The sequence below is a fragment of the Vidua chalybeata genome, chromosome 9, assembly GCF_026979565.1.
Source record: "Vidua chalybeata isolate OUT-0048 chromosome 9, bVidCha1 merged haplotype, whole genome shotgun sequence".
Classification (NCBI taxonomy): Eukaryota; Metazoa; Chordata; class Aves; order Passeriformes; family Viduidae; genus Vidua; species Vidua chalybeata.
In genome coordinates this window covers 13,888,364-13,903,572 of record NC_071538.1, presented here as the reverse complement: position 1 = coordinate 13,903,572, position 15,209 = coordinate 13,888,364, and the positions used below count along the sequence as shown (strand labels likewise).

The 15,209-nt window shown below is 42.7% G+C and overlaps 2 protein-coding genes across 4 annotated transcripts in view; one reads left to right on the top strand and one right to left on the bottom strand.

The window, feature by feature from the left end:
• Positions 1 to 140: 140 nt before the first annotated feature.
• Positions 141 to 7,202, bottom strand: IPP (intracisternal A particle-promoted polypeptide). The gene is made up of 8 exons (XM_053951011.1): positions 6,893 to 7,202; positions 6,378 to 6,809; positions 5,880 to 6,035; positions 4,981 to 5,148; positions 4,045 to 4,182; positions 3,602 to 3,724; positions 2,734 to 2,954; positions 141 to 1,889 (listed from the first exon to the last, which is right to left on the bottom strand). The coding sequence occupies exons 1-8, from the start codon at positions 7,200 to 7,202 to the stop codon at positions 1,665 to 1,667; spliced, it is 1,773 nt and encodes a 590-aa protein (XP_053806986.1). The 3' UTR covers positions 141 to 1,664.
• A 124-nt stretch (positions 7,203 to 7,326) lies between these two features.
• Positions 7,327 to 15,209, top strand: part of MAST2 (microtubule associated serine/threonine kinase 2) — a 216,021-nt gene continuing 208,138 nt past the window's right edge. The window contains exon 1 of one of the 3 annotated variants that reach the window (XM_053950715.1): positions 7,327 to 7,432. The gene's annotated coding sequence lies outside the window, so the exon portion shown is untranslated. Of the gene's footprint in view, positions 7,433 to 9,931; positions 10,058 to 12,604; positions 12,623 to 15,209 lie in introns of those variants that run through there. The other 2 variants (XM_053950716.1, XM_053950717.1) reach the window with 2 other exon arrangements.

The window sequence follows — 15,209 nt, the reverse complement described above, 5'->3', positions numbered from 1 at the left end:
TCAAAATTATAATCAATCTTTCCCTAGTGTTCTACTGAGAAACATGATTTCCAATAAAAAGAAAAAATGACCTATTATATGAAAGTGCTAGTAATATAGCTTACTAAGTTATGGAAGCAACATCTTCAAGAGCATTCCAGTCAGTTCTGAAAATACATTTTATTATGAAAAACAGTTTAAACAAGCTTATACTTGAAAAAAATCAAACCATTAATTCAGACACATAATAAATTCTTTGAAGTAAAAGCACACACAAGATTATGGAACAATTAGTGAAACTCTCCATCATCTAGCATGTTTTAGCCCAACTTTATGTTAGATTTTAGGACCTCGATTATTAAGGTACCTGCAACAGTCACCTTGGAGGATTTATCATGTAATAATTTGTTAATTTTACACAGGGGATATTGACCTAAACAGCATGAATGCTCCTTTGTCTACAAAATGCCAGGCTTCCTGTTTTGTGACAATCCAGTTGTGGTTTGGTGTTCCAGAATAACACTGTCTATCAAAATTCAAGCAGCCTCACTTCAGTCTTCATCCAAATCATCCAGAGCTGTGCTGAAAATGCAGCCACAGTGTGCAAAAAACAACTTGAATCTAGAAATAACTCCAAACTCTTTGTAGTATTGTTTTACTAAGTGTGTCCGAGCTAAATGCAAACTCCTTAAGAGCACACTGATATCATCAGTTTAATGCTAAATGCAGCTAATTCTATCACAGAAAGCTCCATTGGCTCAAACTTGGATGAGGCAGGATACAAGATGTAGTGAAGGTGGAAGAGTGTGTCTTGTAGAACAGCAAGTATTCAATGCCAAGTCTCAGCATGTGTCACACAGGGTAAAAACACATTTGACTATGGGGAAAAAAATATAGGGGCAGAAACCTTTTCCTGTGTTTTTATACTAAGAGCAGTCCTAAACAGAATAGCCAATCTAACGAATAGCATTTGCATTTAAAATTCACCAGAGCTTACACAAAACGGAGCTCTACTGGCATCACTGACACCACTGAGAAGAAAAGCCAGTGCTGAAGGGGAATGGCATTAATAGAACTGTGAGGACAACCTTCCAGAATAGGAAATTCTCATCCACTCACCATTCCAATTTGTGGAGTGGCCAGAAAGTGAAGATCCAATTAATATTTAATGCCCACTATGTCCAGCCACAGAAAAGAGGCTTAAATGCATCAAGGTCATAAGTAGAAGCACCAAGTCTTTCCTGTGTTATCTTCTCTTCCTTGTTTTCTGCCAGAAAAAGAACTAATGCCATCCAAATCACCCATCTGATCTTACCTACAGGTAACTCCTTGCTGTTGACAGTAATCCACTTCCAGATTGCAAGTGCCAGCTCAGTAACAACTTGATTAATGTCTCTAATGTGTTGGAATTATTTCTTCAGATTTTTACAGGGCAAATTCACCATTTATTTCAGTGAGCTTAATTCAGTTCTAAGAGGCCTTCCTACTCTTAACAGAATACTTCCTGAGAAAGACACTGGATAAGCCAATTTACTTTGAAGGGCTTTTTCTTTTGCTCAGGAAAATCCCTCTGATCTAATTCTCCACTGAAGCTCCTGTGTTAAAAAAGGTTTCTGGCCAACGAAACAGGAAATCTGAGGAGACATCATTGACTCATTCCTTGAAGGAGTTTTCTTCTTTGTGTTTTACAGCACAGCAACACCTCCTTCACAGCGGCTGGTGATCATGTTGGCAATTTCAGTCCAGCTGTCCATGTGAGGGTTATAAACTTCAACAGAGTCAGAGGTTACTGGAGCAGCAAAATCAGGACTGGGAGCTCGGCCTCCTGAGGCATAGAGAAGTCCATTCACAGCCACAACACAAACACCAGCTCTTGGGATCTTCATTGATGCAACTTCAACCCACTTTTCCTAACAAAACAGTGAAAGATGAAGAAATAGCTTTAGGGCAAGCCCTGATTCTGCTAAAGTAACTTTTAAAGCTTAAGGACTGAAACATATACAAAGAACACTGTGTATACACTTCACAGGCTTAAATGCTGTATGTTTACAATATCCAGAGGATTACAAAGACAGGAATGACAACACTTTCACAAGGGGTCCAAATTGTGGTAATCTCTAAAGAGCAAATCCCATACTGTCTGCACACAACACCCCTCCCTTTCTTCAGTCACTGCAAGATGCAGTCAGTCTCTAAAATAGAGCATGGTATAGTTTGAGGTGGGGGAAACAGGAAAACTAGATTCAATTTGAAAAGCAAAACAGATGGCACATGGGATTACGTTCTGCTTTTAAGAGTAGCTACTCTTCCAAAGAGCATCATAAAAACATGAGCAATAACAGTCTGGAAAAAATTGTTATCTTCTTCTAGTCATGCTGAAACACCACTACATTTTGATGCAGAAGAAGATCCTCAAACTTTGCAATAAAAGGTAACTCTTATCTTTACAATGAGTTTTTTCTCTCTATTCAGATTATTGAGCTTTCTATTCCAGAGGGGAAATCTATCCTCTCATCTTAACCCTAAGAAGAATTTACCAAACTACAGTATATCTGTGCAAAGTTAAACCATGACAACTACTTAGGACAGACCCTGAGACCACCAAAGCTTTTTTGCACTCAAGATACCCAGCCAGTAGTGAAAAGGAAATGGAATTTCCAGCTTTTTCTTTTTAAAGAAAGGAAGCAGGCTCTATAGCATCTTACACAAAGCTGATGCAATCTACATTTATGAAAAGAAGGGACTCTGCCATACCTCTTCGAATGAGTATCTTTCTACACTAGCAAGTGCATCCTGGGATTCATTCCAGCCTCCCACAGCATAGATACAATCGTTGAGAGCAGCTACACCAAGATAGGCTCTTCGGGTGCCCATTGGAGCGAGCTCAGACCAGCGTTTAGAGATGGGGTCATAGACTTCGACAGAACGCAGCTCTACTCCTTCACTGCTGATACCACCAATGACATAAATCAAACCTGCAGAAACAGAGTTTCTCCTCTTTTAGGCTTCATAATACAGACAGAAAATTAACTGTCACAACACAAGTTTCAGCCTGACATTAAGATAGTTAAAGAATGTCAGAAAATCCTCCTTTTGCTCAGTAGTAGAATACATAAGGCTTTTGCATGAGCAGCTTGAGGCTTGAGCACTAGAAGCTCTGTGCAGGGGAAGGAATTCAGAAGGTTGCAACTGCTGACCTGGTCGGGATCAAATACTTAGTAAGCACATTTATTGATCAAGTATTTAGACATGTCTGTCTTAAAATAACCTGTGGCAAGTCTTCAGATTGTCACAAAGGAAAACATGCAAACCCAAATATGGAAGATAAATAAAAGCAGTATCAGAACGAACAATCATCTGCTAAAAGACTAGCTGCATAACCATACTGGCAGCCATGTAAAAACTTTTTGTGAGATAAAAGGCAGGAGACGAGAGAACTTTATAGTCTTTGATTTCTGCAGAATTAAAAATAGACTATTAGAACAACAAACAAGTGAGGCACAAGCATGTGTGACTGACAGCTCAGTAAAAGACAAAGGTAAGAATTCATGACTGAGACACAAAGCTTCAGAATCCAATGGCTGTTGGAACTATTTAGGGATATAAACTTAACAATATTCACCTTGCATTTCACAACACCCAAAGCAGTAACGGGGCTTGGCCATGCTTCCCACCACATCCCAACTATTCTCTTCAGGATCAAATCTTTCAATTGTGTTGCCAATCTCTGCTCCAACCCAGCCTCCTGCAAATAACAGCAAACACAGGAAGGAATTTAATGGCACAAAGTTGTGTATTAGCTGCATTTTTAGACATGCAGTGGACTGTTCCAGGACAAATTCTGAAATCAGCATGCAGTCAGTCTACAATGGAAATAAATTGTAACTAAACAATAACTAATCCACAGAGATTTAGCATATATGTTAATATTTACGGACACAGCTGTTTTTCAAAACTTAAGTTTGCGAATTTGCATCACCAAGATGTAATATTTAAGATCAAATCAATGTACAAGTTCTATGAATTAACATCTTTAACTTCACCTAGAAAAACCCCACAACTTACCCAAAGCATAGATGGCACCATAGCATGTGCACACTCCCAATGCACAACGGGGATGGTTCATGGAAGCCACAGTTGTCCATTGCTTAGTAACAGGATCATAACATTCAGTACAGTCAAAAATCATTGAGTTGTCCTCACCTGCATAATAAAAGCAAGAAAGAGTCAGGGGAAATGCAATCTTTTGCACTGCAGGTATTGAAACATTCTTCAACTTCTTCCAGGACAAGCAACATTTGACTACAAGATTTATCTTTTGGTGAAACAGCCAATGTAGCAAAAGCTTCATGTATACGTAGAGATGACTATACATGAATCATCACTGGGAACCACTTTCAACAATAGTTCCCTGAAATGTTACTGAAAACATCAGAGAGGTAAACAACCACAGTGCTGCACGTTTTACTCCTCAGCACAACTGACTGGGTTTTCAAGACCAAAGAATGAGCTCTGCGGTGACAAGAACAGTACATATGCATTCTTTTGTGACGGGCTGGCAGAGTTACTCATCACATCCTTGTGCAAAGAGACATAATGAGCCTTTCCAGGCAGGCAGTGCACAAGTGGTCTGTCCTGTGCTACTGCCTTTTATGCTATGGGCTTCTCCTAGACTGTAAGTAAGAAAAGAAATTCCATTTAGTGGTGGTACAAAAGCCCCCAGAATAGCCAACATCTCTGAGTATATTTGCACACATCTATATGGCAACCTGTACTACACCATGAGGGGAGAGCAGCTTAGTAAAAACTGGCCAGTACAGGATCCCTAACAGGCATTCACAGAGCAGTGACAGTAGAGAATCAAGGAACCCAATTCCTTTGTTATTACACCTAAAAATTGTAATATCCTCAAAACCACTTAAAAGAAGAATAATTTTGAAAGTCTCCATACATGAGTCCTCTAGCATTCATGTAAGAAAGAAAGCTTATTTCAGCTGTTACCTCCAATGGCATAGACCATTCCTCCCACCACAGCCACCCCCAGCCCGCTCCGGGCCTGGTGGAGAGAGGACACTGTGGTCCAGTAGTGGCTGAAGGTGTCAAACCGCTCCACACAGCTGAGGGCTCTGCTGTCACTCCAGCGTCCTCCCTGCAGTCGGGTGTACCCACCTGGAAAGGAAGTGCAGAGGCCAAGTAAGAGCTTCCTGTTCATCCTCATGCTCCTATATCTAAACCATTAAAAATATTACACTAACAGCCATTAGCCACTTCTAGAAAGAATTGGATTTTTCCAAGTAGCTTCACTTCTCTGGCATACAAGGAAGAATAGTTGCCTTGAGGGTCATGGAAATTGTGCTGAGCTGATGCCACAACACTACAAATATTAGAATTTATGTTGTCAGTAAAAGACAACAGCCTTTGCTCTCTAAACTGGTGCTACTGCCCACAGAGTGAAACAAACATGTTCCCTTCCAATATAAAACTGCAGCTTTGCTGAAAACTTGGAATTTCAAGTATCCCATCATATGAACCAAAGTGTCCTGCACAGAGAAAACTTCAGCCATCAGAACGAAATGTGCAGTGAATATGCATACACCATTCCAGCAGTGAGCCCTGGGTAAATACTCTGCTGATTTGCAGATTTCCACCCAAGGCAAATTATTTTTGAACAGCAAATCTGGGTTTTGAATGCCATGTCACAATGACAAGAAATGTGAATGCTGGACTCTTGTGCAATTCTAATCAAAGCTGCTAACATGGTAACTCAGCCATAATGAAACGTTTTGGTATCTTTTTATTATTTTGATTTTTTTTTTTAAATCCTCGAGTATCTCCTTCAGTATTGCATTCTGAGATACTACTTCATTTGTTTCGTAAGGTTCAAACAGCCACATTCTAACCTACTGCATAAAGGTACTTCCTGGCTTTCCTCCGGGGACGACCTTTAGAAGCCTGCAGAAAACTGCTGACCTTGTTCTCTTTGGGAGACTTAGAGACTTCACAATATTCTTTCAACAGAGTTTGCAGGGCCACCCGAAGACTGAAATCTGGAATACCTTCAAGAGTAACATAAGCAGAATAAGAATAAAATGAGCAGAATTTAAAAAAAGGCACAGTGAAAAGTAACAAACTGTAAGCAATTCAGTTGTAGAAAAATTACTAACTTCTCCTAAAACAGCAGACAAATCAATGCTCGTTACTTTTATAAGGTGTTTTCAAAAGCATGTGCTTGTTTTTTTATTAGCTGTACTTATTTTTTTAAAAATGTAGCTTGTTTGCTATAAATATTTTCACTTATGATGCTATTAATGTAAAGAATAGTCCATCAAAGCCCAGTAACTCTGAACAACACATGGTTTGCTCACATACATGCATGTGATATTCCTTCTTTCACTTACTTTCTATGTATTTCAACAGCCTTTGTGCTGGTAGCAGAGGGAATCGAACAGGCTCCAGTACTTCTACGACATATTTCTTTCTTTTCCCCACATCCTTCAGAATCCATTGCATCGCTGCTGTGAAAACCTGGTACTCGTCCTCGATGCTCAGGTCCTCGCTCCGCAGGATCTTCACGAGCTGCTCCTTGGTGAGCGCCAGGAACTCCTCCCCGCCCTGCACCTCCAGGAAGTGCGCGTGGATGTAGCTCTCGGTGAACTCCATCAAGTCGTGACAGGCGATCTGCTCGGAGAACTGGAAGAGGCCGATGCAGTTCAGCGGGTCGATCTGGCCCTTGAGGAACTCGCAGCAGAGCTCCACCACCTCGGTGAGCTGCAGCATGTCCGCGGCGACGATGAGCTCCTGGACGTTGTGCTCCGCGATGCTCACCACCCCTGCGGGCACCAAACCACAGCGGGGTCCCGCTCCAGCCTCTGGCCGCCAGGCACCCGCCCCCCGTCCCCCCGCCAGCCCTCACCTGTGTAGATGAAGTCGAGCAGCGTGTGGAAGGTGTCCGCCTCCACGCCCGCGATCCGCACCACGTCCCGCCCGGACTCCTTCATGCCGCCCGCGAACAGCGCCGCGAAGTACGGGCTGCTGGCCGCCAGCACCAGGCGGTGCACGGAGAACGCCTCCGGGCCCACCTCCAGCCGCACGTCGCAGAAGCTGTGCCCGGCGCGCAGCCGGTTGATCTGGGCCAGGAGGAGGCGGGCGTGCCGCTCGGAACTGGAGATGGAGCTGGAGCTGGAGCCAGAGGCGCCCTTGCCCATCCCGGCACTCGCCGCCATCGCTGCTGCGGCACCGGCACCCCCCGGCGCCCGCCCCGCGCCGCGCACGCGCCACGCTCCTCCCGCCCGGGCGCGTGCGCCGGGGGGGCGCGCTCCGCGCTGAGGCGGCTCTGCCTGGACGGGCGGTGCTGAGGGCGCTGTGTGGGCTCTCTGTGTGCTTTGCGAGGGCTCCGCGTGTGCCGAGGGCTCTGTGTGCCGAGCACGCTGCCCTCACGGCGGCACTGGTTCAGGTACCTCTGTTCACTCCTTTGTCTATGCACCTGCCTGGGCACCTGGCCCCGTGAGGCCCCACAGGAACCACGGAATGATCAAGGCTGGAAGAGACCTTTAAGATTATTCATTCCAATGGTCCACCCAGCAATGCCCCTGTAACCCCTAAACTGCTAAACCATATCACCCAGTGCCAGATCCAGATGCCTCTTAAACACCTCCAGGGCTGGTGACTCCACCACTTCCCTGGACAACCTATTCCACTGCCTGACCACTTGAATAGTGACAATTTTTTCCTAACATCTAATCTGAGTCTCCCCTGTCTTAGCTTAAGGCCATTTCCTCTGGTCCTCTCACTGCAGTAAAAGAAACTGACCCCCTCCTCACTATAACCTCCTTCCAGGGAGTTGTAGAGAGTAGTGAGGTCCCCCCTGAGCCTCCTTGAGACTGAGCAACCCCTGCTGCCTCAGCTGCTCCTCAAAAGACATGTTTTCTAGCTTTGTTGCTTTCCCTGGGCATGCTCCAGCACCTCAATGTCCATTTTAAAGTGAGGAGACCCTGTGCACCCCTACAGACACCTCTGGTCCCCGCTCTACGAAGAGCTTGTTTGTGGTTAAAACTGGTCCCGCAATAGGTTATTCACTCAGTCACTGCCTTCACAACCTCTGTCCCTCAGTCCTAGTCATGCTCTTGCAAACTGGGTCCCTGTCCACCTCGATTTGTGCTTGTGAGAAATATGGCTATGTTGGGGAGAAATTGCAGCTGCCACCAGCCCAGGGAACTGCAGAGATGGGAGGCAGGGACACTGCCTGGGACTGTGGCAGCAGAGCAGTGTTGACAGGGGATAAGCATCACATACTGTGGTAAATGCACATGATCACCGGGTCTGGCAGAGCTGACGCAGATTCTGAGAGAAAAGCATCCCTCCTGAGTTTTCCACAACTGTTCCAGGAATGTGACAGGCAGGCGCAGCACAGCACCCCCTTTGTCTGTAATGTCATGCCATGTGTGGGCCTTCCTCTTCGTTCCAGCATGGATGTTTCATCAGTGTCCTGTAGCAGTGCCATGTGGGTCACTGAGGTCAGCACTGATCCTGAGGCAGAGTGTGCTTCCATCTTAGTCTGTGTAATTCCCTGAGTCATGGCATGCCTGAGCACCGATGGGGGATGAACATCCCATACTGAGTTAAATGCACGCAGTCACTGGGTCCAGCAAAGCTGGCACTAATTCTGAGAGAAAAACATGTCTAGAGTTTTCCACAACTGTTCCAGGAGCATAACATCCAGCCAGAGCAAAAAGTGATCAGAGAGCCACTTGGAAGGCTTCCATATCTATTTACTGTGAGACTGGGAAAGAAAAACATGTCTGCTCACAGTTACAATGGTCATGGTCCCTCAGGCTTTTCTCATGAGTCTGCATTTCATTGTAATAACTTTTAAACGTACTTTTGGAAAGAATTTGAATCATGATACCCTCTGGGGGCTGTCGGTTTCTCTCTCCATCAGCATTACATTCTAATTACATTTCAAGTTGGTCTTCAAAAAATACCCATAGAAAACATAGATCTAGAGAGAAGGTTTCTGCAAGTACACAGTTGGATGCATGCTGATATAAATCTATACATTTTAAGCTTGGCTAATAAATACATTGAAGTTTTTCTTTCTTTGATGCATCAGTAAAAGAAACCAGACCCCTCTCGTGCTGACGTTTTATTCATTGGAAGTGGCCTGTGAGTAAAAGGCTTAGAATTCTCCTAAATGCCAGTGGCTGGCTGGCTGATGTCAGCTGTTAGACTCTTGGCCAGCACTAGGGTTTCACACCATAGTGCCAGATTTACAGACACAAAATAACGTTGGTGAGAGTGCTTATTTTGCCCCAAAGGCCTGTGCTGTGCTGTGTTCATGGTTCTGCCCCCAGCAAAGAGCACTTCTTCAGCAGGCGTCTTCTGTGGCCACACAGGCCTGTACAGGAGCTGTCCAGGATGGAGCTAATGATCCCATATACTATTGTGAATCTCCCAAAACATACTGTAGATTTTCAGGAATAAGTTTGAAAGTACCTTTGACAGTGTGAAATTGCACCATGTAATGAGGAGGCCTTTTGATTAACCAACATCAAGAATGGCAGTCACTGTAGTGAAGGAATTAAAAATGTTTTCACTTTTAATATAATAGACTTTTTAAAATATATTTGCCAATAAGCCAGGTGAATGCTGACTGTGATGTAGGACAGGTGACAAAAAAAGGCATAAAAGGCATGCCCTGTGCTCTTCAACATGTCCCACTGCCCACACCTGCTCAGAAGTGCTGCTGCCACCCTGCCAAAACAGTGAGAAGATTATCACAAAAAACTAGCCAGGTTTTCTCTTGAAAAATCCCTGTCCCACAGACGCCCATGGCTGCTCAGATTTCTCTGGCTGAAGGGTTCTCAGGAAAACCTTTCCAGATATCTGGATGATATTCTGCCGCGCCATGGGAGGTGTCTGTGCTGCTTTTCACGAATCCTGCAGGTGCCGCTGTTACCGCAGAGAGATGTATTGGAACATTAATAAAACCGGGACTGCAGAGTGACGTATTAGAATATTAACAAAATCGGGAGGCTGAAAGGTGTTGCCTGTGCGGATGCTGAATCTCTCCTCTATTACAGTATGATTTGAGTCTGTCGTTGTTTTTTTTTTTTTTTTTTTTTTTTTTTTTTTTTTTGTTTTTTTTGTTTTGTTTTTTTTTTTGTTTTGTTTTGTTTTGTTCCCCGAATGTGATAAAGATGGAGAGCTCTTAGTCTTAAAAAACCCAAAAAAACCAAACACTCACCCCAAAACCTAAAAAGAGTAATAATTGGTTTGAATGTGCAGTTTTGCCTGACTGCTTCTTATCACAACCTGTCCATTACACCTGCATTTTTGGGGACCATTTTGACTTAAAACCCCTTGGCTGCTAAAATTCCCTGTTGCAGAGGAGACCTGAAACTCAGGCCTTGACTATTTGTAGGTACATCAAATCCCATGGGATCTTTTGTGATAGGGAGCCACTTTCCATTGCAACCAGAATGTGCCAGGTCTAATTCCTCCCTCAGTTTAGTGGGTATGAAATCTTCACTTCCTGTCGCAAACTGCATCTCTGCACTTTGCCCTCTGTGCTAAGGCATCTGCTGTAACCTCTCAATAGTACAGGCAGTTATCATTTTTGTTACTAATTACCCACTGTAGTTGGAAAGGAGCTTTGTGGTTTGATGTGCAGGTAATAGGATACAACCATTTTTGCTTCACTTCCCTAAATTCCATGAGGATTTGAACTCAAACTTCTCCCAGGAAAGCCAAAATTGCAAAAGTGCAGAGCTACCAAGAGCTCATGAGGAGTACAAGCATCTGTAGTACAAGCATCTAAGCTACATCTCTTACACTTCCAAGACACCTTGTCTCTGTTAAGGTCTAGGTTTATCCCAGATGTCCCATTTACTTTGGATGCCATTGCATGCCCAAAGCAATGATGCAGATCAGCAGTCTGTGGATGCACAGTTGGTGGATGCTGTTGTGCATCCCTTGAAGGGGTAAGACAAGGCAGGCTGCTGGACTTCACACTCTTCAGCCTGGAGGAGAGAAAAGGCTCCCTGGCTACTTGTATTTTCAAAGACAGGATTGGTTTACCCCATTATCACCCCAATGGTGATAATCACGACTGCTTACTGTGTTTGTCTACTCAGCCAAAAGCCTCTAATGAGCTACAGACACTATATTCTAATTAGATACCTGCATAAACCTGTTGTCAGCTTATGCTTTCACGTGATACATAAGCTTCGGTGGATAAAGAAGCTTCCCTTCAGGGTCTGAATGTTTCCTACCTCAGTGGGTTGCGCTTCACAGGGAGGTAACACATTTTCCAGACTCAAGCCAGGCATGAGAACACTCTCTCTCGACAGGGTTGGGCCAGGCCCAAGAGCTATTACCTTTATTCCTGTGAGGGTTAATGAATCTTGATGAATATGTGTGTATGTGTGTGTAGGGTAGAAGTCTGAACTGAAATTGACCCAAACACAGAGAGCAAGAGGGGTCCCCAAAGACAGTCTTTCTGCACAGGCAGTCCCACAATACAGGGCTTGTGTGAAAACATTTAAGTTTTCACACTATCAGCAAGGTGATGATGGCTCCGTCCATTTTTCAGCTGAACTGTTAATGGCTTGGGAAACTGTACAGCTCGCCCCGCCCCTCTCCGCCCCTCTCCTCCCCTCTCCCATCTTTAGAAGCCTTTGTGAACTTTTTTCTGATTTGAAATTCGTAACTAAGTATTTATTGTTTTCACTGTAATGTGACTTGAGGTAAAGGCGGCATTAAGGTAACAGCCTGGTATCAGAGTTGTCGGTCCAGAGAGGTTTAGCACTCTTGAACTGGGGTTTGAGAAACTCTCCTAAGTATTCAGATCCCACCAAAGGTGCTGCAGCACAGGCTGTGCTGGCATCCAGTTGAGGGAAGTGTTGCCCCCTCCAGTGACCAGCCATGCCCTGGGGAGCCAGGCAGCAAAACTGAGGAACACATCAGAGCCACGGGAGGTTTCAGAGGGAATGTGACATTCCCAGTGAGTAAGGCACAGATATTGGCTTGTGGTTTCAGGAGCACTGGCAATATTTCACTACTGTGTGCTCCAGGCTTCACCTTCACAATAGCATTGGGTGGAAAAAGGATTGGTGTGTGGTAAAAAAAAATAATAAAACAAGGAAAAAAAACCTTTTTCAGTCCTCAAATATGCCCCAGCAATGAAAGGATTGTGTCACCTGACCTACTTGTGTGGAGAGGTTTGTGTTCTAGGTACACTTACCTAGCAGGAAGTTTGGAGAAATTCCAGTGAAATGGGGAATGTTGTGTAACATGCACAGCTACAGTTCCCCACCACTTTGAAGATTCTTGTGTTTAAGCCATAGATCTGGATCAATTCCAGGCAATTTGATTTAAAATAAACATCCTGGATGCAGTGTGTCAGATACTAGCACAATATTGTTTCATTCTTTCTCATTTCTCCTGTGGGAATAATTATTCCATGAAGAAGGAAAGTGATCTAATGAGAGAATTAACTCAAGAGCTTGAACATTGAATTAGTCACAGCTGTCTGAGAGGGGAACCAAGGCGAGCTCCACAGAGACCTCACTGCATTTCCAAGGAAGGAGGCCAAAAGAATACTGGAACTCAGAGAGCAGTTGGTGTCAAAACAGAGGCAGGAGAGGTATGCTTTTAGGAGAGAGACTTTCCTCCCTCATTTCTCTGTGAAGATAAATCTCAGGGAATCACCCCAGCTTTATCTTGGAGATGTTGAAAGCTGCCAGATTGTTGAGGTCTGATCCTAACTGTGTCCTCACACTTATTTGAAGCAGATGATTGATTTCATAGCTTGGGTTTTTTTTCACTGTAGTCTGGAGCTGACCTGCAGCTTCACACTGAATTAGATCTGCTCTCTTAGGTGACTGAATCAAAGGTGCAGGGCTGGTGGTTTGTTTTTTTTTTTTTTGTTTTGTTTTGTTTTTTTTTTTGGCCAAAAGGAAAAATGAGTAGTGCTTAAGAATTATCTGTCTTCAGGCATGGGGGAATTCAGTCTTGCTGTTAGTAAAGTTTGGCAATGTTTCAAATTGTAATCCAAACCCTAACGCTTTTTGGACTCTTTAACTCTTCTTGTCTAAATCTCAGTGTTTCCTTGGATAATAAAGTAGAGCAAACATACAATAGACATGAGCTGTCTGTAGCATGTGGCATTTTTTAAAATAACTCCAAGTTATGCAAACCTTTGGAACTGAACAAAAGGAAGAAAAATAACCAGAAAATGTGCACGAATTCAGCTAATTTAATTCCTTTTAAATTATATAGTCATTAGATATATACCAAGAGTATGTTTGTTCTCCTAGAACATATTGCACTGGTGTTAACAGAGCTCGCGAGCTGATTTCATTGGGAAGATGGATAGAGTTAAACTCGGCCTGATACCCACCACATTCCACAGCCTGTGTGATGCAGTGGGGTCATTCCAGAAGCTGCGCCTCAGTGGAATGTGAGAGACGTCACCAACTCTGAGTAACTGTTAGTAGGATGCCTGTAGGTCCTGCCTCTGCTTGCTTGATGAGTCAGGACTTCCAGGGCTCTGCATACACTGAAGCCTTAAAAGATTAAACCTTCTTCCACATTTTAACAATTCAGCTGTATATGGCATAGGTTGCTGCTATGCATCCCAACTCCTTGGCTGCTCTGCTGTTGCTTTGCCATGTATTTTCCTGGATAATTTTTTCTAATGATTTACCTTTACTCAGTGCAAGCATTTTTCATCTCCCTTTTTAGAACTTCTTTGGAGGCTTGGTCTAGTTCTTTGGATAGAAAGATAATTTTTAATCTAATTTTGTCCTTCAAAGTGCTTGCAAAATCTCTACTTCATTGTTTAGGGTTGACTGGATCAGAACAGATCCTTAGGGATTGCTAACAGAAGATCTGAGTTTAATGGTAACATAGTCATAGTACTCTTTTAATGTATTTTTAAGCAACTATTATGGTGATTTCGTTTGCACTTTGGTTTTCTCCAGTTGCTTATCAGAATGTTATATCAAATATTATCAAAATCCTAAAAAGCCAGATCTAATCTATATCTTTCTCTTTGCTCTGGTTGTCTCTCAGCAATGCAAATTAGACTGTTTGACATTATTTGTCTTATATAGCGCAATAATTATTTTTTGTAAAATTTCATTATCCTTCAAGGTCTATGGAAATTCACGGTTTAATAATTTGTTTTGGTTTTGGATGCTCAGGCTTTTTGCACTATTTTATTTCATAAAAACCTGGAGCATCAGACTCAATGATCTTAAAGATCTTTTCAAACCTGAACAATTCTGTGATTTTATATTTTTTGCATAATAACTTTTGCATGATAATTTAACATAATAATTTTTTCTGAGGTTTATCTTACAAAGTGCAGCTCCATTTGCAGTGTGGAAAAAGACTGCAACACAACTTGTCTGTGCTAGTCCTGGTTCTGCAATACTTGCAGTGATCACATAAGTCTCTTTTTGACTCTCTCCCACTGATACAGTTTGCTTCTCACTACTTATTTTCCTCTCAGATACATTTTGAAGATTAATGAATATTTATAAAATGTTTTGAGTGAAACCTGCACATAAAAAATGCAACAGAAGTTGAAAATGTCATAATTACTGATGTTTATTATTTTTTAAAAAGGAAGGCTCTATGGCAATCAATATCCATGGAGATTTATGAACTATAAAAAATAGAATGAGGACTCTAAAAGTATTACAGAAAATTGTGGCCTGAGGAGAAAGCCTTGCAATGACACAAGGAACAGGAGGCAAGTTTTGTTAATAATACTGAGTACTGAAATATGTGCTGGATGAAGCATTTGTATTACTGAAGTATGATGGAATCCTTTTCAGTCTGCAAGTAATTAAGGATGAGGTTCATCATCATCATAAGTAATATCCATAATTTTAAAGCAGTAGGCTAAGATAACATATACTAAAGAACTCTAACAGATCTCTCATGAGAAGGTCTCATTTGCAAGAAATCCTGGCATGTCAGTGAAATTTCGGAAGCTTCACAGTATTCTGCCAATATTTAAGGAAAGAAAATTAAATAAACAGAGCAATCAGGATGACCCAGCTTAGCTGGTTAACGTGACACCAGGCCCAAGTAAAACAGTACAAAAGTTGATTCTTAGCCAGGTTGTAAATAAGTCAATAATTGGCAATAATTTTATTTTTTATCAATACTGTCTTGTTGGTAAGTCCAGTTTAATTTATTGATAAAAGTTTTAAATCTGT